The sequence below is a fragment of the Phytophthora cinnamomi genome (assembly GCF_018691715.1).
Source record: "Phytophthora cinnamomi strain GKB4 chromosome Unknown Contig112, whole genome shotgun sequence".
Classification (NCBI taxonomy): Eukaryota; Oomycota; class Peronosporomycetes; order Peronosporales; family Peronosporaceae; genus Phytophthora; species Phytophthora cinnamomi.
Genome location: NW_027151045.1, coordinates 88612 through 113699, shown reverse-complemented (window position 1 = coordinate 113699; position 25088 = coordinate 88612). Strand labels below are relative to the sequence as shown.

Here is a 25088-nt window from a genome sequence, read left to right as displayed (position 1 = left end):
GGGCAGCTAACTTGTCGACGGGCGTGGAGGGGTCTTCTGGGCCATCATGGCCTTGTAGTAGTGCAGGGTCTCCACCCAGTAGCGCAGCGATTCCTCGTCCTCGCATCGCAGCTCGTAGGTGCGCGACCCTTGCGGATTCAGTCGCGTGCTCAGGTCCACGACCACATCGAAGTGGAAGTGGTTGCCGCGCGCGTGGCGCTGGACTAGAATGTTGGAGATGCGCGAGACTGCAAACCCTCCGCGAGGCGTAAACCCTCGCGCGTAGTCGTCCTTGCTAAAGTGATAGCTCAAGATGAACGTCTTCGGGTCGACCTTGAACCATCGCTTTTCCCAGCCGCGGAAGATCGACGCGCTCTTCTTCTCCAGCATGCCTTCCAGCACGGGCAGCTGCTGCTGTGTTAGGTCTGTGCGTACACAAAGCCTGTTCATCTCGCGCACGAGCGCAACCATCGTCCATCCTACCTCCCGCAGCTCTCGCGCTTGAATCCGGTCAACGTCTGCAGTCAATCGAGCCACATCCGCGTTCACATCGGGGTATCCAGCGAGAATACGACGCTTTAAGGACTCCACGCGCTGCTGCAGCGTAGGGAAATCGCGGATGCTCTGCGCAATGGGAACCGCCGCCGACAACCGCGAAGGAGTCTCTGCGTCCGTGCCATGGGGTGCCTCACCGCTACTCAGCAACGTGTCGTGCCGCGATCGGAGCGGTTGTAAGCTTGAACTCGATGTTACATTGATCCTTGATTGAGCGAGGGGATCAGAGTCAGCGTCGTCGGGGTCTTCAATGATCGACACAGCGTTGCTAGTGTGGAAAGAGGGAAAGCGGTCGCTCGCAGAACCACCGTGGGGCAATGCATGCGCAGAGTTGATGGTGGTCTCCGAACGGGATCGCAATACGCGTTTTCGGTCCACGTCTACCGACTTTTGTGCGGTGGTGAGGGTATCTGCCTTCGCACCGAGTGCCTTGCCCTTTGCCCCTGAACCTTCGCTCGTATCCAGTCTCGCAGACTCCTCAGTTGGACTCAAAGCCCCCGACGTCTTGTAGACGACGTCCATGACGCTTTTGCGCATGTTGCCTTTCAGTAGCGTGATGCTGTTGGCTGCAGTGGAAGGTCCTCGCTGCTGCTTGAGGCGCTTGTAGACCTCCCACGGGATGTCCTCGCTCTCGATGTCTTCCGGCTCGGCGCTGTCGTACAGCACCTGGAGGCTGCGCAGCTGGTACGTTTTCGCCTGCTCCATCTCGCCCTGCCTGCACGGCAAGCACACCGTCAGAGAGATCTCCTCCTCCCCCCGCCACCTGCAGGACCAAGGCTACCGTAGCTCACATTTGGCTGACGAGCGCAAGGCTGTTGAGTGTCTCCGCCACCTTGAGGCTGTTCTTGCCGTGACACTGTTCGCGCAGACCCAGCGCGCGCAGCAGATGCTGGTCGGCGATGTCGGGCACCCCGTGGAGCCTATAGACCGTGCCCAGCTCCTGCAGCGCCTCCGCCGTCAGGTCATCTGCGTGCACGGCATTCACTAAGTCAGCTACCTGTATCAGTAGGTCCGAGTGCCGGTGCTTCCGGCAGCCGGCAGCCTCGTGCGCACCGGGGCCGAACTTCTCGTGGATGACGAGCCGCTGGTGCAGCAGCGGGAGCGCCTTGTCGTGCTCGCCGTTCATGACGAAGAGCAGCGCCAACTGCTTGAGGTCGTCCGACACGCGCGCGTGGACTGGCAGGCGCAGCAGAGAGCGAGGAGGGTGAGGGCGACATAACGGCGGAAGGAGGCAGGCTGTCATACGCACACTCTCCGTGGGTTTTCTGCGCCGCTCGCAGTCGCTCCGCTTGCTCTGCGATGGCCTGGGTGGGGTACACGACGTGGGTCAGTGCGGGCGCGCAGCTGCGGTCGCCGAGCCTCGCACCTTGAGCAGCACGTTGACGTCGCCGCCGCCGGAGGACGGGCCGCTCGCGGTCGACATGGCGATCGCGCGTTTGATTTGTTGTTGTTGATGAAAAAGCGCGAATGGCTCGAAACTCGAGGTCCGACCTATCGATCTACGCGGGGCTGGAGGCGGCCGGGAGCAGAACGATCGAGTTCTCTGCACAGCTACGGGGCCGCGCGCGGGTACTCATCGGACGGAGGCACCGTGAAGCCCGCTGGAACAGCCACGCAGAGGTTCTGCCGGCACAGCAGCGTCCGCCGGACTTTGACGTGTCGAAGCGCTCGGAATTCGGCGGGCTCGACGATGAGATGAGGTCGGACGCTGCACACGCGTGCCTTTCACCAGTGCAGCCACTCTGCAATTTGCCGGCGATGGCGCAGACCAAGGAGCACTTCGTGCGCGTGGAAACCCCGCTGAGGCTGGACGTGCCCAAGATCGCGCTACAGTGGCGCCAACTCTCTCAGTGAAGAACCCGGACACGAAGCAGACGGAGGACAAGCAGATCCTGAGCAACGTCAGCGGCGCCGGCCGGCCGGGCGAGCTGCTGGTGATCATGGGCCCGTCCGGCGCCGGCAAGAGCTCGCTGCTGGACTGCATCTCGGGTCGCAACACGGCCGTGGAGGGCGACATTATCGCCAACGGCGTGCTGTGGAGCAAGCGGCTCAAGCGCTTCTCGTCCTACATCAAGCAGGACGACATGTTCTACGCCACCATCGCGGCGCGTGAGCACCTCATCTACCAGGCCAGGCTCCGCATGGGGCCGCGCGCCACTGCTGAGCAGCACGAGGAGAGAGTCGACACGGTGCTGGAGGAGCCAAGTCCAGGGACACGCTTATCGGCGGCATTCGCGTACGCGGTATCTCCGGCAGCGAACGCAAGCGCCTTTCGTTCGCGATCGAGATCCTTACGAGCCCGTCGCTTCTGTTCGTGGACGAACCCACGTCCGGGTTGGCAGCTACATGGCGGAGGTGGTGATGATTCAGCTGCAGCAGTTGGCACGAGAGGGACGGACGGTGATCACCACCGTCCACCAACCATCATCCGAGCTGTTCTGTTCACACTGTTTGATACCCTCTATCTTCTGATCGACGGAGCGATGATGTACAACGGCAAGGCTGGTGACGCGGTAGCGTACTTCGCAGAGCTGGGCTATCAGTGCCCTAGTTTCGCAAACTCGAGCGACTACTTCATGCGTCAGCTCGTCGTGCTGGACAAGGAGAAGGATGAAGCTGGGGTCAAGAGACTTCAGTTGCTGACGGATGAGTGGGAACGGAAGTACGCGGGCATCAAGTTTACTCGAGACTCCGGCGACGCCACCTTGGTGGAAGAAGCTGGCAGCGGTGCGGATGGGTACCAGCAGTGTTGGCATTTTTACTTTTACATTTTTACATTTTTACGTAAAAGGCCTTAAAACGCGCTTTAAAACATTTTTTTTTACATTGTTGACGTAAAAAAGATTTGGTTGAAGTGACACACTCAATTCCGCAACGAGAAGCAGCCTGCCTAACGAGAACGCCTCTCATTCGAGCCTACGTAGTCGTTGTCGAGTTCCTGGTCTTCGCACCGCCGTATCCTGCTCCTTCGCGCTACAGTGTCCTCATGGATCTCCTACCCGGACTGCGTGATGAACAGGCTGGTGTGCCCAAGCGTGGGCGCCCTCCAAGTGCTCTCAGTACAAACTTTTACCGGCTGAATGAGAAGTCCAACAAGACGATGCGGTGGACCGTATGCAAGTATTGCTACGCGGCGCACGTTAAGGACAAAACGGCGATCCCCTTTCCCACCCATGTTCACGGACGCAAGGAAGCATGGGAGAAGCACTTGCCTGAGTGTCTGTACTTCGTTGGTGCCACCGGCAACGCGTTCCAGAGTGTCGAGAGTGAAGGTGACACTGCAGAGCACGGAAGGGCTACGAAAACGCAATGCACCTCGCCACCTGAATTTACGCTTGCTGAAAAACTAATCTTTCGGCGCCTGCTGTTGGTGTTTCAAGCTGAAGCCTTACTCCCTGATACATTTGTGGCACTGATGTCATTTAGGCGGTTACTCGTGTTTTTGAACGCTCGATGTGGAGTTCCCGGCGCCGTGCCACATCGCCATATCTTTGGTGGCCGCGTCCTAGATGAATATGCAGACCTACATTCCATCGAGCAGCGAGATAACGTTAGATCAATCCAGAATCGAAGTGGAGAGGGTGGATTTTCTGTCTGACGTCTGGGAGACTATTGCCAAGATGCATGTACTGGGCTGCATGGTCTCGTTATTTGGTCGAGTAATGACTTATGGCTTGAGGCCCGCTGGTGACCGTCACGACGGTATTGCAATTGCGCAGCAAATGGATGGAGTACTTGAGGAGCTACTTGCACCGGAATGGAGATTGGGTGCAGTTGTGACGGACAATACTGGTCAATGTGGCCGTGCGCGACGCATTTTGGCGCTTCGGTACCCAAACATCGCGTTCGTGCATTGTTTTGCTCACGATGTCAATAACCTAGTCAAATCCGTCCTTAGAACGGTATTTAAACAGGTTTCGGCGGACGCCGCAGGTGTTGCTAGTTTCTTGAACACTTCGACTTCTAAATGGCGGGTGCGAGCTGCTAAGGCGATGGACAAGCGGTGTGGAGATCATTTTGCCATTTTTACGCTATGTGAAACTAGGTGGAACTCAATGCAGACATGCTTTGCGTCCCTCCTTCGTGGTCGAGGTGCTCTGGAGGATATGGTCTTCTCGTATCGGAACAGCAGCGAGTTAACGGACAAACTCCGTGTTCTCGGTGACGTTGAGTTTTGGACAAAGTTGCAGAGCGCGAAAAAAATCGTCCGTCCTTTGTGCGCCGCCTCATTTCGTCTTCAAAGGGATGAAAACACGGTTGCTGATGTTGTTGTTTATTCATGGAGATTTACCGTGGCTTTGCTTCGACTGAGCTTAGAGACTCGTTAACTGAGCTAGTGGAAGCTCGCTGGAACGCATGCGAGCAGCCTCTATTTATCTTAGGGTTTTTCCTACATCCTAAGTTCGTGGTGCAAGCAAGAAAGTTTCCTTCAACAGTGATCACTGATCTTGACGCTGTGTGTCAATTTGCGCAGTATTACTACCGTCGGTTTATGGGCAGTGATGATAGTGGGCTCCGTGGTGAAATGTTCAAATGGATCCAAGGAACTTACACGACATCGCGCAGGGAAGACTTTGACGAAGATTTGGTGTTGATGTTTTGGGAGTACGAAAAGCGTCGAAGCAAACAGCAAGCTTCCGTCACTTGCACTTACGATCCTGTCCATTGCTGTTAATACTGCAACCTGTGAGCGCCTATTTAGTGAGCTTGCTCTCATTCTGACGCCAAAACGGAACCGCATGGCAATCGAAAAGACTATGAAGCACCAGATAATGCGTCAATACGTTCGTGAAAAAAATCGCCGAGAAAAAATGTCGTCAATGAGTTCAAAGAAGCTACTGAGAACGATAGACTCACGAGAACGACCGAGCATTGCCACGCCGCAAAATTCAGCCCGCTCTACTCCCGCCCACACTACTCCAGCTCCCGCTACTCCAGCTCCCGCTACTCCAGCTCGCTCTACTATAGCTCGTGCTACGTCACCTCGCGCGGCTTCTGCTCGCGCTACTCCACCTCGCGCTGCTCATGCTCGTGCTAGTCCAGCCAACACAGTAACGTCACAAGCTCGAACCCTTGGCTGTGAGTCTCGCAATGGCTGTACGTCTCCTAACCGGAATGACCAACATCACCTTCCGTCGACGCCATTGGCGCCATTGGCGCGGGTTCTGTTCTCCGATCAACAAGAGCTTGCCGCTCATGCACCATGCGGCGTCGGTCCGATGGACTTGAACACGTCGTTGCGTCCATTTGATTCACCGCCCACTGATTCGCGTACTACTGAAAATCCTCGCCCGACGCCTACATCTGATCATGCTGTTGATAATCTAACTGCTGAACTCGACACGGTTGTTCTCAGTGACAGACAACTAGATGAGTATCTGGAGCACTTTGACTGGGAGGACATAGGTGAATACGGAGACGAAGAGACTATTGGGCTGTGGAGTAACATTTTGGAGACACCTAGAACTTCTTCCAGTAGAAGCTCCTCAGCTTCCAGCAGCAATGCAGATGGCGGTGGTACAAGTGCTGAAGTAGGTACAAGTGTTGGTAGCGGCACTAGCGACTGTGATGCGGATCAAAACGGTGGAAACCCAAGTGGGGGTGGTGCCACGGATAGTGCGAACAGCAGCGTTGGAAATGGCACACCATTCGCAACGACAAGGCTTGGGTCACATGCGGACCCTATTGCAGCAGCGAACCGACGGCCTTATCCTCCTGACAATGACCCATGCTTTCCACAAGAGAAATGCTACACAGGAATCCGCGCACGAAAGACAAGCCTGGCATCGCTGGTAACCCATGCCTATTAACACGCAGCAGTCGGCACCAATCGTAAGCTGTGGCTCGCAGCTTACTTTGCAGAGTTGATTTAAGTGTACTAGCAGCGATTCAAATCTGCATGTCAAGTTGATCTGCAACTATATTCCAAGTACTCAATACATGTCGTGTTGACAGTTAAGTGAGCGATACGTACATTCGACGAATACAGCTCCAGGTCGTGCGCATTCGTGAACTAGTTTGATAGCAGCCAGGATATGTAGCAGGGTGCGTCCGTCGAACCGGTCGACGGCAAGCCCGATGGACGGCGCGAATACCTCGAACAGGTGCGAGACGCTGCTCACCACGCCAGCCTTGCCGATCGAGTAGTCGTACCTCTGGAACAGGTTGCTGGGACTCACGTTCTGGAACATGTTGATGAAGTTGACGTGAAGCAGCCCGATGACCCAAGACATCCGTGAGAAGCTCTGCACGTACTCGCACGAAATCAGCTTGGCGTGCGCGTGTGGCTTGCGCCAGCGGTGCTTCTGGCGCTTCTTGTCGGCGTAGTCCTTGTGCCAGTCCAGGCTCGGCTCCAGCGCTTCCTCGCTGACCACTGCTATACGCTTCAGGTTCAAAGTATTGTGGCACACCAGCATACTCACGAGTGCCGATAGCACGCACATGAGCACGCCGTACAACAGCGCCTGCACGTAGCCGCCGAAGTAGAGCGCGATGGGGCCACCGTCGCCTTGGTCAGCATCTTGGACACGTTTGGGATGGCCACGCTCACGCCCATGGCGAACGTCAGCTCCTTATTGCGGAACCACGACGCGATGAAGACACACGCCTGTGTACGCCGCCATTTGGCTTGCAAGAGCTTGTTGCGCCGCCCCCATGAGCCGCTGCAGGACTGCGCGCTCGCACGGAAGCACTCTGATAGCCGTGAACTGAGATATCCAGCCTAATTCCACGTTTTTAATAGGATTTTTACATTTTTACATGGGTTTCCACTTAATTTAAGTAAAAAGGCACGTATAAAGCCACCACTGGCACCAGGACACTTATCTGGGACCGTGTGCACAGATGCAGGTCTTGTCCAGCCGCAACGTGCTTCGGCTAGTGCGGAACTGGCTTTCATTCCGAGCGAATTTTTTCCTGCAACTGTTCATTTCTGATATCGTCGGGCTGATCTACTTGCAGTTGGACATTGACCAGACGGGCATTCAGAATTTTGCCGGCGCATATTTCGTCGTTATCATCAACCAAACCTTCACGACATATCGAGTCCGCTTTTCATTGCTATTCCCACGGAGCTCTCAAAGGTGCTGCACGAGTACAAGTCTGGTCTGTATTGCCTCGCCGTGTGGTATCTGGCCAAAATTCTCAGCGAGTTGCCATTGCAATCGGTTATGCCCTTTGTATTCTTCATCCCAACGTACTTCCTCATCGGGATCGGCCACGGATTCGTCACGTACATATCACTGCAATTGTTTGCGGTGCTATTAAATTAAACTTCAAAGATCGCGCCGATAGTCGGCATTGTTATATTGCTACCGTTCATGCTGTTTGGCGGACTCTTCTTGAACGCTTCATCGACTCCGCCGTATTTCGTCTGGATCCGATACATCTCCCCGATGTAGTGTCTGCAGAATGAAGACACGGTTGGGGGAGCCGGCGGAGCTCCCTGAAGGTATGGACAAAGTGTATTACTTGCTAACAGCCAAACTGTAACGGGGTTACATGGAATAGTGACCCTGGCACTATTCAGGGATGGCTACAAAAGGTCACTCCCCTGAGTAGTGACACAATAGGCTTGAGAGCCAACCGATACATTTTATATAGGATAAACTAATGGGAACTTCGGATTTGCATGCAGGCGAAATCTGTACTAACCTATAAATACATTCAGTCTTAGATCTACCGTACTTCTGGTCAATCAGTCCCCTTAGGCCAGGGACACGTGAACTACCGTTCACTGAGAGTTTGTATACTCTCGTTAGCACACTTCCACTGTGCAAGGTGCCCGTGTGGCCCCGTCACACTTGGTAGCACTTGTAGTCAATCCTACACCTACGCGGGTAGATTGGACTACCTGAATCCTCTGTGGTCTCAACGAGTGAGCCAAGATGGATAGAAGTGAGTTCCCTCACTTGAGCGACTCCCAGTTCGAGACAGTTCGGAAAATGGCAGGCATCTTTGGAATAGATGCTCTGCGTAGCTTAGCGGCAGCGACGCCAGCTGAGCAGGTCGAGCGCATCAACGCGTTCGACACCTACGAGCAAGGGCTCATTGCCCATGTTCAGGGGCTGCAGGCTCCGGCAGCCGCGCCGAAGTCGGTGCAACCGAAGCCGTTGAAGCTGAAGGTTCACCCCTTTGAAGGGAAGGAGGGTGAGAACCTCCACTTCTGGGTCCGAGAGGTCGAGCTCGCGATGGACGCGGCTCTCGTCTCGGACGAGCGACTCCGTGTCGCTTTTGCGCTGTCCAACCTTAGTGGTCGCGCTAAGAGTTGGGCGTATACGCGCGAGACGACCACGCCTGGATGCTTTGCATCATGGTCCCAGTTCTGTGAGCAGCTGCGGGCCACGTTCCTTCCGGCGAACTATGAGTATCGCCAGCGCTCGCGCTTCCTCGCCTGCAAAAAAAGGGAGGCGCGAGCTGCACGAGTACATACAGGAAATGAGAGTACTCACAGCCTCGCTGGCGGGAACGCCCCTGCCCGAACACATCAAGGTGACCGTGTTCATGGACGGTCTGCGTGTTGGCCCAGCCCGCACGCAGCTGTTCCGGGTGCAAGCAAGAACTATGGAGGAGGCGATACAGATCGCCCTCCAGGAGGAGTATAGCCACAAACAGGCTCGTACCCCTGCCACGGTATGGCAAAGCAACCCTGTACCGGGTGGTGCGCCGAATGGTGGTTCCGGCAATGGAACCTCCAATGGGCCAGTTCCCATGGATTTGGGAACGGCCGAGCAGCACGACATTCGCTGCTTCGGCTGTGGCAAGCTAGGGCACATGAAACGTGCCTGTCCTGCGGGAGGACAAAAGAAGAGTTACTCTTCGAAGCCCTTTGGGTCTAAGGGTCGCTGGCAGAAGCCGCGACCCAGGGACCAGGGGAACGCAGGACACCAGTAGGGGCGGGGCGCCCTACTGGGGAGTTCCTAAGTCTTCATGAGGGGCGTGCGGGTGGCTCGCGCCATGGGGACTTAGCCCCTGAGAGTCAATGCACTCTCGAAGCGGAGAAGGGCAGCGGTAGGCTGCTCGTGATACACGCGAGTGTACCGGAATACGATCATCCCTTGAGAACTTGCACACCGCCAGACAGTCGCGCGCAACCGCGACAGGTATGCCGATGCTCTACGTGGCAGCAAAGGTAACGGGCTGGTCTCCGTAAGGCTAGCCGACGGTACGGTGGTAGAAGTACCCCGGGTCCACATCGACCTGGCTGTCAAGTTCGAAGACTTTGACAGCAAGGAACCGTTCTTGGTCCTAGACATGGACTAGTACGACTTGATCCTTGGCATGCCGTGGTTATAGAAACACGAGCCTTCGATCGATTGGCGCGGCAAGGCCATTGAGTCAGTCATGTTCCCACCTCTGGCAGAAGCCGGGGCGCCCGTGAGGGCCGCCAGCGCAGTAGCGTCCAAAATGTTAATTGGGGTCGTTGAGACTGACGGCGACCCTGAAGGTAACCGGGCCGACCAGGTTCCGGGTGTGGGGGTGCCAGACGACACCTACCAGGTGGGTAACGTAGGTCCACATGCGGGTAACAGAGTTCCGCGGGCAGCAAGTGCTGCAAGAGAAGGCGCCGTCGGCGCTGGCGTGGGTAACTTAGTTCCACGTCCGGTCACGCAGACGATGCGGGAGTCGCTGGGAGCGATCCTGGAGTGGGTAACCAAGTTCCACACGGCGGGGTGGGTAACATAGTTCCACACGTCAAGGCGGATAACATAGTTCCGCCCAAGAACAAGGCGGGTAACATAGTTCCGCACGAGATCAAGGCGATCCGTGGTGCCGTCCAGTCGGCACCACCAGACGTAGACACCAGAGTGTCACGTCGTAAGCCGGGCCTAGTCGCCCGTTCGGCGACGTCCGTCACCAACGAGTTGGAGCCATCCGTCTGGGCTCCAGCCGCCGAAGAACGCTATCACATCTTCGACGGCGTGACCGGTTGCCAGGTCAAGGCAGGTGCCGTTCAGCTTACGGCCCTGCCCGAGGTTGCAGAGTTACTGAACCTCGAAGAGCTCGCAATGGAAGGCTTCTTGGCCGAGTTGAAGGCCGGGGAGATCTCAGAGCTGGTCCTCCTAAGGCCGGAGCCAACGTCAGTGGAGTTAAACTCCTCCTCTGTCATGGACAAGGACGTCCTGGAGGAGTTACAGAGACAGTGCGTGTCGCGCATGGGCTCTGAGATTCTCAAGAACCCACGGGATCCGGTGTATCCCTTATTGAAGGAGTTTGAGGACGTAGTGTCGAAGGACCCTCCGTCCCAACTTCCACCAGACAGGGGAATCAGGCACGAAATTGACCTCGTGCCGGGCAAAAACGTACTGTGTCACGAGACAATGGCCTCTTCCCCGAGAGCAATGCGAAGTCATTGATGACTTCTTTGCCGCCAAGGCGAAGGCAGGCATGGCGCGGGAGTCGAAGTCTCCGCACTCGACGCCCACCTTCTGTGTTCGTAAACCGAACGGAAAGTGGCGTCTAGTTCATGCTTATAACAAGCTGAACAGCGCGACGGTGCCAGCGCAGACACCGATTCCCCGGAAGGACGTGTTGCTCAATAACATGACCGGGTGCACATTGTACAGTGCACTGGATCTGGTGGATAGGTCCCGCCAGATCCTGATGCGCGAGAGCGACATTCCGCTCACGGCTGTGAGCACGCCGAGCGGTATGCTCTGGGAATGGCTGGTAATGCCACAGGAGCTCTCGAATGCCCCAGCAACGTTCAATCGCTTGGTCACACAGCTGTTCCGACCTTTGCGTGCGTTCGCACAGACGTACTTTGATGACATATTCGTCCACAGCCGTGCCGAGGCAGGCCAGACGGCCATGGAGGTGCATCTCCAGCACCTCCGACGTGTGTTTGAAGTCGTGAGGGTGAACAAGCTGTTCGCCAACATCGACAAGTGCGTGTTTGCAGCTGAGGAGATTAATGTCCTTGGCTGCTTCGTTAGCAGCGCTGGGGTCAGTGCGGACCCGGAGAAGGTGAAAGCCATTGCAGCTTGGCCGCCACCCCGGTCACAGAAAGACCTACGCCAGTGGTTGGGCCTCGTCAACTACCTGCACAAGTACAGTGCTGGCTATGCCGGTCTGGCACGGCCACTGTCGGATCTCCTGAAGAAGGATGTCGACTGGAGTTGGGAGCGTCGCCACCAGGATGCCTTTAACGACATCAAAGCGAGTTTACAGCGCGCTCCATTCCTGGCCCTGCCGGACGAGACGAAGCCTTTCAGCGTCGTCTGTGACGCATCAGACTTTGCCATTGGCTGCGCGCTCCTATAGGCCGACGATAATGGCCACGAACGGGTCATCTCGTTCCAGTCAAGGCAGCTTAGGGCTGCCGAACGGAACTACCCCGTTCACGACAAGGAGCTACTCGCAATGAAGTACACCCTTATCAAGTTTCGGGTGCACCTATTGGGCTCTACGCCCTTTGTTGTCTATACAGACCACGCGTCCTTGCGGACAGCCGTCAACATGCCGCACCTATCCCAGCGGATGGCGCGCTGGCTGTCCTTCTTCGCGGAATACAACTTCCGCGTCGAGTACAAGCCGGGCAAGCTCAATGTGCTTGCCGACGCGCTGTCGCGCCGACCCGACTACGAGCTCGCTCACATTAGTCGGGCCACGACGGATCTTTACGATCGCATCCGGTTGGCGTATCGTGATGATGGCAACCTTGGGTCCCTTGCGCGGGTCTTAGCCGCTGGCACGGACGCCAAGGCTGAGTGGCTTACGCCTCGCCAACGTGCGCGGCTTCACCGCTATGAGTGGGCTGATGGCCTGCTCCACTATAGGGTGGAGCCCGAGGATCCTCCCCGTATTGTCGTGCTGAACGACGAGGACCTCAAGTACGACATTCTGATGGAGGCGCACGACGCGCCGTCCAGTGGCCATCTCGGCCGTGAGAAGACGTATTCATCAGTCTCTCAGACGTTCTGGTGGTCCCACATGTACAAGTGGGTTGCCACCTACATCCGCACGTGTGAGACGTGCCAGCGGGTGAAGCCTGCTGGTCACGCCTCGGCTCCATTACAGAGCCTGCCGGTCCCAGCGGACTGCTGGACGTCGACGAGTCTCGACTTTGTCTTCGGTCTTCCGGTCGATGACCGTGGCAACACCAGTGTTGTAGCCTTTGTGCCGTCTGAGCAAGATGGTCCACTTTGCACCAGTCCGTGACACCGTCGCTGGCGTCGAGGTCGCTCGCCTGTTCATGGACTGTGTCTTTAGACACCATGGTCTTCCCGAGACCATCGTCTCTGATCGAGACCCGCGGTTCACCGCTGCGTTTTGGCAAACGCTGTTCCGCCTTCTAGGCACTCGGCTGTTGATGTCTACGGCGGATCACCCGCAGACGGACGGCCAGACAGAGCGTGTCAATAGAGTGCTCGAGGACACCCTCCGCAGTATCTGCGCGGAGAATCCCCGCTCTTGGGCTGAACAACTGCCCATGGTTGAGTTGCCCTCAACAACGTGGTACACGCGTCAACGGGGTTCACCCCCTTTTACCTCAATGGGTTACGACACCCACAGGTGCCGCTCACCTTACGAGGCGGTACCGGAGTTTCGGTCGTAAGTGGGGGAGAGGCTCAGAAAAACCTTTTCTCCCAAGTCTCGGACGTAAGTCCAGCTTCATTGCGGAAGCAATTGTTCTCGTTTATCGAGGACAGGCTGAATATCATCAGCAGGGCTAGAGATGCAATGACACAAACCCAAGATAAACAAAAGGAGTACTCAGACCAAAAGGGACGAGAAACTTAAACGTGTTTAAGGTTGGGGACTTAGTTCTCCTAGATACTAGAAACCTACCGCTAAACACAGTTAGCTCGGTCGAGAGCAACAAACTGAAGCACCGCTTCATTGGACCTTTTACGGTCCTCAGCCGACACGGTGCTGCGTACACCACAGACTTGCCTAAGTCGATGACGACTCACCCGACGTTTTACGTGGGTCGTCTGAAGTGGTACCTCGACCCTCAGGCTCAGGCTGCCCCGCAGGAAGCGGTTGGAGGAGGGTGCAGCTCCTCGAAGTGGGGCGTCGGCTTGCGATAAGGCGGCTGGTACGCCCACTGCTCGTAGGACGACGAGGCGTACATCCGGGTGCCATAAGCAGCGCCCCCGTAAGAGCCGTGGCCGTACGGAGCCGGGTATGGGAAATGCTGCGGCTCCTGATAGGGCGCACGGCCACGAAGTTCGGGCCGAAGGCCGCAAGACCGTCACGCAAGGACTCGAAGTCCGTCGCGTAAGCCCGACGCTCAACCCGAGCATGGAGGTCGCGAACCTCCCGGAACAGTGAGCCAACGTCCTCACGAAGCCGATCCATGGCGTCGGGGTGGCCAGCCCGAGAGGCAGCCTCGCCACCAAGGCCAACCCCCAACACGATCTCAAGCGAGTACACACGCTCTCGGAGATGGCGAATCTCCTCTTGTTGAAGAGCCACTACCTGGCTCGGGGTTTCAGAGCGCGGCGGCAACGCCTCCGGCTCGTAGCCATGGTCGTGTGAAGCCACCGCCTGCCCTCCTTGACCGGAATGGGGAACTGCACTTCCACGTGGAGCGGGTCCTCCAGGAGCGGCGTCTCCACGGCAAGCGTCAGCTCCTCGTGAAGTAGAGGGGTTACCCAGAGTCAGAAAACTCGTCGGAGCCTGTTGAACAACTCCAGGTTGCCTGCCCGAAGGCTGTTGCGACCTGGCACGAGAAGCAGCGGACGATTCGTAAGTAGTCCTTGGCTTCTTGGCCGACATACGGGGCACGGTAGCAGACGGAGTCGCACCGCGCCCACGCTCTTCACGAGCTTTCGCTTTTGCCTGTTGCTTGAGCTCTTCCATCATTGGGTAGAGCTCACGTTTGCTCACGACGTGAGCGAACTCGACGCGGAGGTCGCGCTGGTCCAGTATAGCGGACAGCACGCGGTCCTCACGGAGTTCTTTATACTCCTGGTCGGAATACCCTTTGCGAGATACGTATCTCCAGAAGAGGTCTTCCACCTCAATCCAGGTCATAGCATCGGAAGGCTTGACCCAGCGATAACCCCAAACTGGATGGAGTCCACCCTTGTCCTCCGCCTTCTTACGAAGGTTGGTGAACTCCTGCAAGGGGATCTTGTGTGGTGCTAAGAGCACACACCGAGCGGCTTCAATGTCGCTGACAAAGAGCGGCTCTGTCTTAACCAGAGCGCGCTCATGGGCGCCCCTCGAGGTGTAGCCGCTGACAAGGCCACGAGGGGGCGTGAACTTCTCCAGGAGCTGTAGAGCACCAGTGCCGTCATCGGGCGGGTAATAGCCCTTTGGACGCGCAGTTCCCCCGCCAGAAAGAGGGTCTACAGTAGCCGTGGCCGGCGTCGTTGCTTGTCCCGCACGGGCGCCCGAGCCAGCGCTGTAGTACTGCGCCTGCTGCTCATCGAGGTCATTAGAGACCTCACGGGGCTCGTCGACAGCCCCTTCGTCAGACTCGGAGAGCGCACCTCCTTGGCGGCCGCGCCCGTGACCTCCTTCACCGCGGCCGACTCATGCTTGGCTTTGGCCTTCTTGGCCTTCGGCCTCTCGGCCCGGGGTTTCGAAGGTGCTTTCGTACCGCGCGAGCTGCGCTTGGGAGGCATGCTTCCGGTCGACGTGGAGACCGTGGGGCTTGCTCGGCGATGCGCCAGTTGCTTTCTGGGGCCCGAGAGCCGAGGCGCAAGAGCTCGCGCCGTTGTCGATGGATTTCGACTGTGCCAGTGAAATGTGAGCCGCCACCGTACCCTCGCTCTGATTGGTCGATATGATCGAATCTAAGTGGGGGACGATGTAACGGGGTTACATGGAATAGTGACCCTGGCACTATTCAGGGATGACTACAAAAGGTCACTCCCCTGAGTAGTGACCCAATAGGCTGAGAGCCAACCGATACATTTTATATAGGATAAACTAATGGGATCTTCGGATTTGTATGCAGGCGAAATCTGTACTAACCTATAAATACATTCAGTCTTAGATCTACCGTACTTCTGGTCAATCAGTCCCCTTAGGCCAGGGACACGTGAACTGCCGTTCACTGAGAGTTTGTATACTCTCGTTAGCACACTTCCTCTGTGCAAGGTGCTCGTATGGCCCCGTCACACAAACCGAATAGGACCTAAGCTACTTCTAGTGCTGCGGCTCCTGCTAACCAGTGAAGCCGCAGTTTTCGCAATCTAACTTGTCGTTCACTATAATGCACTAGATTTCTGGGTGGACATCAGCTTATAGGAATTCACGAATTTACGAGTCCTCGTCCCCTCGGCCTCGACAAATGGGACGAGTCCTACCAACAACACACGCTTCCCTCGAAAGGTCGGCGAAAATTGTTGGGATTAAACCTGAAGACCAGGTCCGATTCTTTACACCGGGCTGAATATGTGCCGGTGTCGAAGTCTCGGTCAGGTGGGTAGATGTCGTGTAGGAATTCACGATTTTACGAGTCCTCGTCCCTCAGCCTCGACAAATGGGACGAGTCCTACCAACAACACACGCTTCCCTCGAAAGATCGGCGAAGATTGTTGGGATTAAACCTGAAGACTAGGTCTGATCCCTTACACCGGGCTGGAAATATGCCTTGTGTTGAAGTATCGGTCAGGTAGGTAGAGGCCACACACAGGCACCGCCAGCCACGAGCAACGGCTGGGGTGCGTAAATATAAACGCTTTCGCGCTAAATCCACTGTGGTCCCTCAGAAAGGAAGGGTACCGGGCCGGTCAAGGCCTTTGACAGGGGCGCCGAGGTGAAGCCTCGGCCCAAGAGTCAAATACACTGGGGGGGGGGGGGGGGGGCACGCCACGCACCCAGGACAACGTACAAACGTACAGGGAGGATTCTGAGAATTTATTAGGACCCGCCGAGCCTCACAGTCACTAACTAGCTTTCTGTCACTCTGGCGCGGTAAATGTGAGTAGCCAATAGGAGACCTCGGTAATCTTCTCTCAAACTCTCGACGCCGTTAGACCTCGGTCCGGTGGCTCCACTCTGCGGTCAAAATCCAATCTCACAACGGCCCCCACCTCGACTCGAACCTGTCAGGTGGTGAGCGTCGTAGTGCACGTCATTACTGCCAGCATGTCTGCTCCACCGAGCCCTCGGCAAGGGCGGCAGGTCTTCGCGTCGGAAGCTCTCGGCCGCGCTCTCAGGGTAAGCTATGTAGTGTCTCGAAGCTTCGCTGGTTTCCTCATGCTAATCCTCCATATCTTCTTTGCATACCACAGTATGACCCAAATGCATTCATCGTGCCCTTCCCTCCTGAGTTCACGGCTAGGTTGGTTGAGGCCTCAGCGGGGTCAACTTCCGCCTCTGACTCGTATAGCGGGGCACCTAGAGGTCTCCCGCCATTTCCTGTGCGCGACCCTCCGCCGAGAGGTGGTGCTGCGTCCAACCCAAGCGCCTCGGCTCGTTCGCCACCAACTCCCGCCTCTGATTCGCACAGCGGGGTGGTAACGAGCTCTGAGGCCGCGGGTTCGGGTCGCGTCGACGGTTCGCCTCCTTGCTCTCCGCGGAGACCTCGGTTGGATGAGCCTGGCGGCATTTCGTCCAACCCAACCCAGCACTGCCGACTCGAGGAGGGTGAGGTCGCGGAGGCGGCCTCTCGGCGCCCTCCGAACCCCCGCCGCGATGTTCTTGAAGAGGCTGTCCGGGACGCCGCCGAGGATATGGTCCGAGAGCTGCGGGATCACACCGAGCAGCGTTTCGCAGACCTCGGACACCTCATGGTGGGCTTGGTGCGTCATCCTCCGCTCCGCCTCGACTCTGATCTTGACCAGCGCCTGGGGGACGCCCAAACCCTCGGTGCGGTGATCCATGCATTGGCCCCAGATGCGCCGTCGCCTGCCCCCGGCTGAGACGCAGAGATGGCTGACCTTCGGGCGGAGGTTCGTTACTTCCAAGATCAGCTCACATACAGTGATGCGCTGCTACGCCGAGAAGTTGATGAGCGTCGCAAGTTCGAGGTGCTCTGCAACCAAGCCTCGTTCGAGAGCAACCAGCTCGCTGAAAAGTTTCGAGCCACCCGGGAGGAGCGAGACTTCCTTTCTCGCAAGATGGACATCGCGGTGAATGCACTCCGGCAGAGCGCTGAGATGTCTGACAACTTGAAGGTTCGGTGCTCCAAGTATGAGAGCTCGATCAGGGAACTTCGGGCGGTCATCAAGAAAGACCGGAGGGGTTCAAGTCGGGGCTAATTTCGTACACGAAGGCGGTGGAGAGGTTTAACACATTCCTCCGCCAGCAAGACGCTCAACGAGCCAATTTGTGCGGCCTCGACCTTCCCTATGACTCGTCACTTCCGCCCGTGATTTCCTCGTTGCTCGGAGAGCTCGACGAGCTGGGCTTGCGATTGTCTGAGGTCGCGGTGGGCTCCAAGCGTCCTCGCCCGATCTCCTCGGCGTCGACGTCCAGCTCAAGCGTCGCCCGCTCCCAAAATGTCTCCGGACCATCACAGACGGCTCGCATCAGCATTCCGCCTGACTCCTCGGTCGAGCTGTCGGACGACGAGGGCATTGCTGCTCCGCCAGCCAAGCGTCAGAAACGTTCAGCCAAGGTCTCGGCGAAGCCATCGTCTCATACCAAGCTCCCGCCGACGCTTGCGGCATCGAAGTCCCAAGTTCAAGCCAGGCGTACCTCTCGCCTTGGCAAGCCGTCGGTGGATCTGAGGGCCAAAGCAGCAGCGAAAGCAGCCAAGTCTCGGCCAGATTCTGGTACTATTCCGCAACCCACGGCCCAGGACTCGTCATCGCCACCGCACGGGTCGTCTCCTCCAAGCGGAGGCGGGACTGGCAGCACGAAGACTCGGCCGACCGACAGGCCTCCGACGGCGAGTAGTGGTTCTCGGTCTCAGTCACCGCTGAAAGTCTTGGAGGTCGATGCCGACAGCTCGGTCCACGCGCCTCCATCGCCGCATCCGTCCGACTCTTCGACGAACTCACTGCCCAGCTCGCCAGCTAGGCTTGAGGACGCTGAGGTTCCGACTTCGCCTCCGGTCCCACCGGGGTCTCCGGACGACGAGTTGGAGGCTGGCCGAGATCTCGAAGAGAAGGCGCCGGCCCCTGTCGACCAGGATTCTCCATTCAAGGAGTCGGTGGTGTTCAAGCCTCGTCGGGATGGCCGTCCGGTTCGTCCTGCTTCTACCGTGGCCTCACTCCAGTCAAAATCTTCGGTTGAGCAGGAGAATGCTCCCGATGACTTCGTCTTGGGCCTCGATGGAACCTCGGAGGCGGAGCCCGAGGTCACGGACCTTACTGGACGTGATGCTGAAGATGGGTTTCAGTTTGGGAAGCCGTCCGAGAATTTCTGGAGGGAGAGTCTGTCAAAGAGGTTTCCCCAGTGGCAGAAGCCAGGCAAGGCGAAGAAGCCTGCAGCTCCTCCCTCAAAAGCTCCCTCCAAGCAACGTCGGCAGCGCAAGACATCGCCGCCACCGAGTCTCCGGCGTGAACGTGGCGAGCCTACGAAAAGTCGGCAAACTGCTTCTAAGGATGCCACGACTGGGCCAGCTCGGAAGACCGACACCTCGGCTTCGTCCAAGAAAACTTCTGGTCGCTCCTCGAAAACCTCGCCGGACGACGCGTTGGATCTTCTCGAGCCTCCTTTCACGGCCCCGGGTGCTCGGGCCTGCTGACAGAAAATATTGGAAGTTCGGGTGCCTCGGCCTGCTGACAGTGAAGTCGCGGTGGAGTACTCGGCCGAGGGCATTGCTGCCTTCGCGGATTGGGAAAGCTCGGCCCATCCGTACCAGCAATTCTTGGCGAGCCTCCCTGCCGATCCTTGTTTGTTTAGCGCTGCCGGATTCATGCCGGACGAGCGCATTTCGATACGGGTAGATGGTCTTCCGTTGGTGGTCAAGTTCTGGCGACAGTTCAACGGCCGAGCAGTCGGCCCCACCGAGAAGAACGACTTGGGTTTCGCTTTGTATGAGCGTTCGCATTGGATTTCCCCGGCTGCTGTCGAGCGACGGCTCCAGCAACTTGCCGAAGAGCTCGGTGAGGGTTCTCCCGCTTACATCGAGGCGCTCGAAGCTTGGACAGACTACCATTCCAACCGGAATGGGCGTGCCGATCGTCTCCACCTCCGGATCGCCTACTGTCTGTGGCCTCGGTGTTACCCGGATTCGCACGGGCGCATCCATTGCACCCCGGAAGTCATGTTCGAGCCCTCGGTTCCCATTTACTCCGTGGATAATTTGCTGTGGACTCCTATGAATGCGGACTGGTGCACCGAGGTGACGGAGCTGGATGACCACGAGCCCTGGCGGAACTGTTGGGTGGATGTCCCTGCGGCGCATCCTTACAACACCATATCTTCGCTCCCTGCAACCCAGCCGTCCCGGTCTTCGTTCCCCGTGGGATGACCCTACAACAAGTTGCGTCGGCTGTCACTGTCGATCCCTCGCTGGACCCCAAGCTGGTCACCGCGCCGTGGGTTCGCAAGTTCACCCACTTCCACGATTCGCCGGTTACTAGGGCCCCTGCTGAAGCTGATGGCTTGACAGCCGAGGGCTCGGAGGCTGAAGAGCGAGAGTCAGTGCGTTCCCACGGCGGAGTGTCGACAGAGCGGTCGGCCCAAGGCTCGGTTGAAGAGGCTGCGGACGCTCACGACGGTCGCGTGGATGAGGCTCAAGCTGCCACTCCTCGCTCGGGAGCTCGTGAACCGAGCACTCAAGCGACGAAGACTTCGACGACGAGCGCGCGGCTGGTGGCTCTGCTCCGGAAGCTGGAGGGTCGGAGGCTCAACCCAGAACCGGGGAGCCCCAAGAGGCGCGCCTCACGGTACTCGCTCGGGTCACCTCTAACTCGGACCCTTGAGCCCTCGGTCTCTCGTTTCCGCTTTCATGTTTGCGGCTGTAGATAGCTCAGAGTCTCTCAGTGATTGTAGTGTTAGGGTAGCTAGCTCTCATTCTTTCGCTAATCGTCTTTTCATCATCTTTGCGTATCTCCTAATCTCTCTCCAATCGCAATCTCCACTCGTAAGCTCGTTCCAAAGTACATGCAAATATACAATCATTTTGGTGCAGTAGTCATTTTCGTCTGCTTGGGTGGGCTGCACCACCCAACCAGCAGTTCATCATTCGCGACAGGTTGCAGCTAGTCGTCGTCAGCGACTTGGACCATTTGCAACCGCCGGTCGCGGCGTTTCTCGCGCAAGTAGTCGTACAGCAGGCCGCCGCAAGGCGACTGGCTCCCACGAGGGCTCGTCGTAACCGGCCCACATCACCAGAAACTCTCTGACCGAGCGCTCGGTGCTGTTCGAGAGTGGAACTCGATCGTCTAAGATCGCCTCCACCTCGTACTCGCCAGCGAGCTGGTCTGGCTCCCAGCTGTCCTCCGGCAGCAGCTCCTCGTCAAAGTCAAGTCTCGATCCCTCGGTGACTTCTGGGGTCAGCCGAGTTCTCGGTCGATCGCCGTATTCGCTCACAGCTTTTAATCGCGACACATGTACCACCGGGTAGAACCGGTATCCACTTCGATCAGGCAGCTCCAACTCATATGCATACTCGTCGACCTTTTTCTTGACACGGAAAGGTCCATGCCGGTGATGTGCAAGTTACTTTGTCAGTCCAGGTTTCACGCGTTCCATGTATAACCACACTCGATCTCCAGGTTTGAACAGAGAGTTCGCCACGGACTCTTCGTCGGTTCCATCAGTTCCGCCGACTCCTCGTTCACCGTCGGAAACGTCGTCCTGTACTGACCTAGACATGGCTGCCGTTTCCGGTCCACTCAGCGTGGCGTTATGCTTCTCAGCACGCCGAGCCTTCTTGGTCGCCTGATACTCTCCAGCCATAGCCAGGGCGATCTCTTGTTGTCGGTTGACTTCACGTCGCCACGCTAGGGCGTTGGACTGCTGGCCGAGCCCTCGCTTAAGAGACGACGACATCGCTCGAAGGCTCGACCGCGCGTCCCAACCATGCATGAGATAAAAAGGGGTGTCCTTCCTTGTAGCATCATGCGAATTGTTGATAGCGAAAATGAGCTTTTCCACAATCTCATCCCAGTCTTGCTGGAGCGGGTCCTCCGCATACACCCCACAGACTGCATTACGGTCTTAACCGAGCGTTCCTGCTGGCCATTTGCTTGTGGTCGATAGCTTAGTGTAGCTCGAGACCTCGATTGCATCATCTCGGTGAATGCTTGGAAGACCTCACTCATGAAACGATGGTCACGGTCGTGACGTATCAACGACGGCGCACCGAACCTTCGGTAGACGCATTCCTCGAACGCTTGTACCACACAGAGGGCTGACGTGTCGGCCATGACTTTACCCATGACAAAACCCGTTAATGCGCACTGAAATATCAACAGTGCGGTGTTCCCTCGCCGAGTCCTCGGCAGAGGTATAACGAAGTCCATCGATACAATTTGCATCGGGCGCTCGGCCAGGATGTTCCCTGGTGAGTACCCACGGAATTGTGGGACGCTTTTACTTGAGCTACAGTCAGGGCACGAGCGCACATGCCGCTCCACATCTGCGAACAGGCCGATCCAGTAATAGTCCGCCTTAACTCGGTGGTAGGTGCGGACGATACCTTGATGTCCGCCCTCCAGTGAGTCATGGCAGCTCTGTAGGACCTCCTGGACCATCGTTGTCGGCACCACCATCCTAAATGTAGTCTCGTCGGTCCGTTCCTTTCCCCACCGACGGTTCACTCCAAGGAAATAAAGCAATCCATCTTCACTCAGTGCAAACTTGTCGGCCATTTTCCAGGCTTCACGAGCGGCTTTGTAACTCAGCTGTGCCTCTTCTCCTTTCAGCACCGTCTTTAGGTTCGACCGGCGTAATTCTTCATCTTGGGCGGCGCTTATGCGTCGGCGGCGCTCTTCCTGCACCACCGTGGGATCAATGTCGTCAGCACTCGGTTCGTGCACCGCTGTTGCATCAAGCCTCGGTTGGGCCTGTTCGTCGTTTAAACCCTCGGTGTTGGCCCCAGTTGGGCCGGACGCGTGTTCTACGCGGCCTGGATCGATCACCGAGACTTCCTTCGCAAAGCGGACGTGTTTTCGCCGCTCTTTTGCTTGACGTCTGGTCACCGCGGCTACATATCCTGATTCCCGTACAAAATCGAAAAAAGTTCGGCTACGGTTTGGTCGTGCGGTGTCAGTACTTGAACTGAGTTGACAGAACGTGTAGTCTCTTCCGCCGAGTTTTCCGAAGCGTCAGCCGAGCCTTCGTAGATAACTTCTCGGATTCGATTCAACTCCATCAATTCTTGCTTCCTTTCATCACTGTCCACTACCACCGAGGCCTTCTTTTCCAATGTTTCGCTCGCGAGCGAATCAGCGGCTGCATTAAAGTCACGCATTGCATGCAGGTATTTCACCGAGCGAAGTCTCGCCGTGAGTTCCTTGTGTTTGTTCAGTTGTGCCATTAACGACTCCTTACGACAAGCGATCACCCCTAGGGATTGCTGGATTGCGAGTCTCGAGTCTCCCACGATAACTAAGTTCTCGGCCCCATGTTCTAGGACCGCCGAGACGCCATTATTTATGCCGGTGTACTCGGCGAGGTTTACCGTCGTGGTCTCGAGAAAAGCACTCACAGCGATCACTATATTCCATTCCGGAAGTCTCCACAAAATCCATGCACAACTACCATAGCCACCGTGCTTTTCAGTTTTGGCTGATCCATCGAACGAGAGTACAAAACCTCGGTGTGCACGGGGCAGTCGCGCATATAGCAACTGGGGGTCCATACGAACAGTCGGGGAACCACGTATCGGTGGGGTCACCGGGGCCAACGAGTCTTCGAGGTCGACGAAACTAGTAATGGTCGACTGCAAGAGTTGCGCAAAAGCGCAATCTTTCTCCTTAACTTGCTGCACCACCAGGTGCCACGGCGATGGTAATACCGCAAATTGGGTAGCCCGTCCAAACAGAGTCTTCGACTTGTGGACCCAGTCGAGTGTTGAAAATCGCGTGTAGACATGGATGGTCCGACCTGCGAGTTGGGTGTAGCACACCTTCAACATTTGGAGCAGGGCCATGACCTCTTTTTCGGCCGGGTGATAATTCATCTCTGCGTCCTGGAGGACTCGGCCGCAGAATCGTACCGGGTGCATTTTTCCACCGTATTCTTGCATCAGCGTTGTACTGAGCGCCCACTCATTTGCAAAGAGTGTTACGTGGACTGCTCGGTCACGGTCGAAGTGTCGGAGGATCGGTGCCTCACCGACCTTTCGTTGTAACGCAGCAAAGCTTCGCTTGGCGGCACTGAGGTCACCCCCGTCCGTGAAATCTTCGTCCTTCAGCTGATATAGTGCTGCTCCATATACGGCAAAGTCTTGGATGAACCGGCTGTAGTAGTTTAGCGCACCGAGGAATGCTTGTACGCCCTTTTTCGACCGAGGAAACGAAAGCTCGGCTACTGCTTTGAGCTTTTTTGAGTCAGCTCTAATGCCTTCTCGCGTCACCTCATGCGACAAAAAATCAACCTTGGGTTGCACAAAGATGCTTTTATGGAGCTCACACTAATACGGCACTCTTCGAAGCGGGCGAGCAGTCGGTCCAAAGTCTCGAGGCAGTCGTCAAACGACTCACCCCCGAAGGTCATCCACAAACGATCGGCGCCCAAACACCGGGACTAGCGATGATTCGTCGGGTTCTCCAGTTGCGAACATGTCGGCCGCCGGGCTATTAATGAGTTCCGCGACGGAGTCCTCGGCCCGAGTGCTGCCGCAGCTTGTTTAAACTTCGTGGGTGCTTGGTTTGGGTCAGGTGACGGATCGTCCAACGGTTCCGCCAGGGTCCGTCCGAGGGTTCGACTAAGGTCTCGGTCACTCTCCTCCGCACACCGCATTAATTCTGCGTAGTGTTTCCATCCACCATTCGGTTGTACAACCCCCCACAGAGCATTATGGAGCATGCGTTGGTAAATCATCGGTGCATTCTTTAGTCCGAAAGGCATCCTGAGCCACTCAAAGTGACCGAGGGCACACACGAAGGCCGAGATTTGGCGAGCCCTCGTTGTCATCATAATCGCCCAAAATCCACTTGCCGCATCCAACGAGCAGTACCACAGATACTTCTCGAGGTCGGTGAGAAGGTCATCGACCAGAGGCATTGCATATTCCATGATTGCGGTGATGGCATTCACCATCTTGTAATCAATGCATAGCCGGATGTCCTCGCCGTTCTTTTTCAACACAATCACGATTGGCGAAGCCCACGGGCTGTTCGAAAACGCTATCAGGCCTGCCTTGAGCAGGCTTCGTAGTGTTCGTACAACTTCCGTAGGTGCCGAAGAGGCACTCGTCGAGCTCTCTGTTTGATGGGCGAGTGTTCGTTCACATCGATATCACACACCACTCCATAAGCGGGCGGAGGCAAAGCATTTCCACTAGAGATCATGATCTTCTCGTGCTTCTTGAGCACTTCCACAACGCGATCCTGGCGTTCCGCACTCACCCCTGGGAGACGCACATTCGGCGCCTAGTAGTCGAAGTCTGTCACCGAGGTCTCCGTTAGGTCGGGAAGGAACGCCAGTTCGTGGGCGCAGTCCTCTAAATTGATCTCATTGGGCATGTGCTCCGACGAGGGTTGATCACCCCCGTCATCTGCGCCCTCTTCCGTCGCCAACGCAGTAGC

General features: G+C 56.9%; 3 protein-coding genes across 3 annotated transcripts; 1 reads left to right on the top strand and 2 right to left on the bottom strand.

Annotated features, from left to right (window-relative positions):
- Positions 1-6: 6 nt before the first annotated feature.
- Positions 7-1957, bottom strand: IUM83_15967 (WW domain; the record flags this gene model as incomplete). The annotated part of the gene is made up of 5 exons (XM_067940813.1): positions 7-1249; positions 1326-1500; positions 1588-1710; positions 1784-1838; positions 1901-1957. 5 exons carry the CDS (start codon positions 1955-1957, stop codon positions 7-9), a joined length of 1653 nt encoding a protein of 550 aa, XP_067781920.1.
- A 319-nt stretch (positions 1958-2276) lies between these two features.
- On the top strand, positions 2277-5904 carry IUM83_15966 (ATP-binding Cassette (ABC) Superfamily; the record flags this gene model as incomplete). Its single annotated transcript, XM_067940812.1, has 2 exons — positions 2277-3261; positions 5891-5904. The coding sequence occupies 2 exons, from the start codon at positions 2277-2279 to the stop codon at positions 5902-5904; spliced, it is 999 nt and encodes a 332-aa protein (XP_067781935.1).
- A 519-nt stretch (positions 5905-6423) lies between these two features.
- Positions 6424-7090, bottom strand: IUM83_15965 (Major Facilitator Superfamily (MFS); the record flags this gene model as incomplete). Its single annotated transcript, XM_067940811.1, has 3 exons — positions 6424-6452; positions 6509-6907; positions 6976-7090. 3 exons carry the CDS (start codon positions 7088-7090, stop codon positions 6424-6426), a joined length of 543 nt encoding a protein of 180 aa, XP_067781921.1.
- Positions 7091-25088: the final 17998 nt, after the last annotated feature.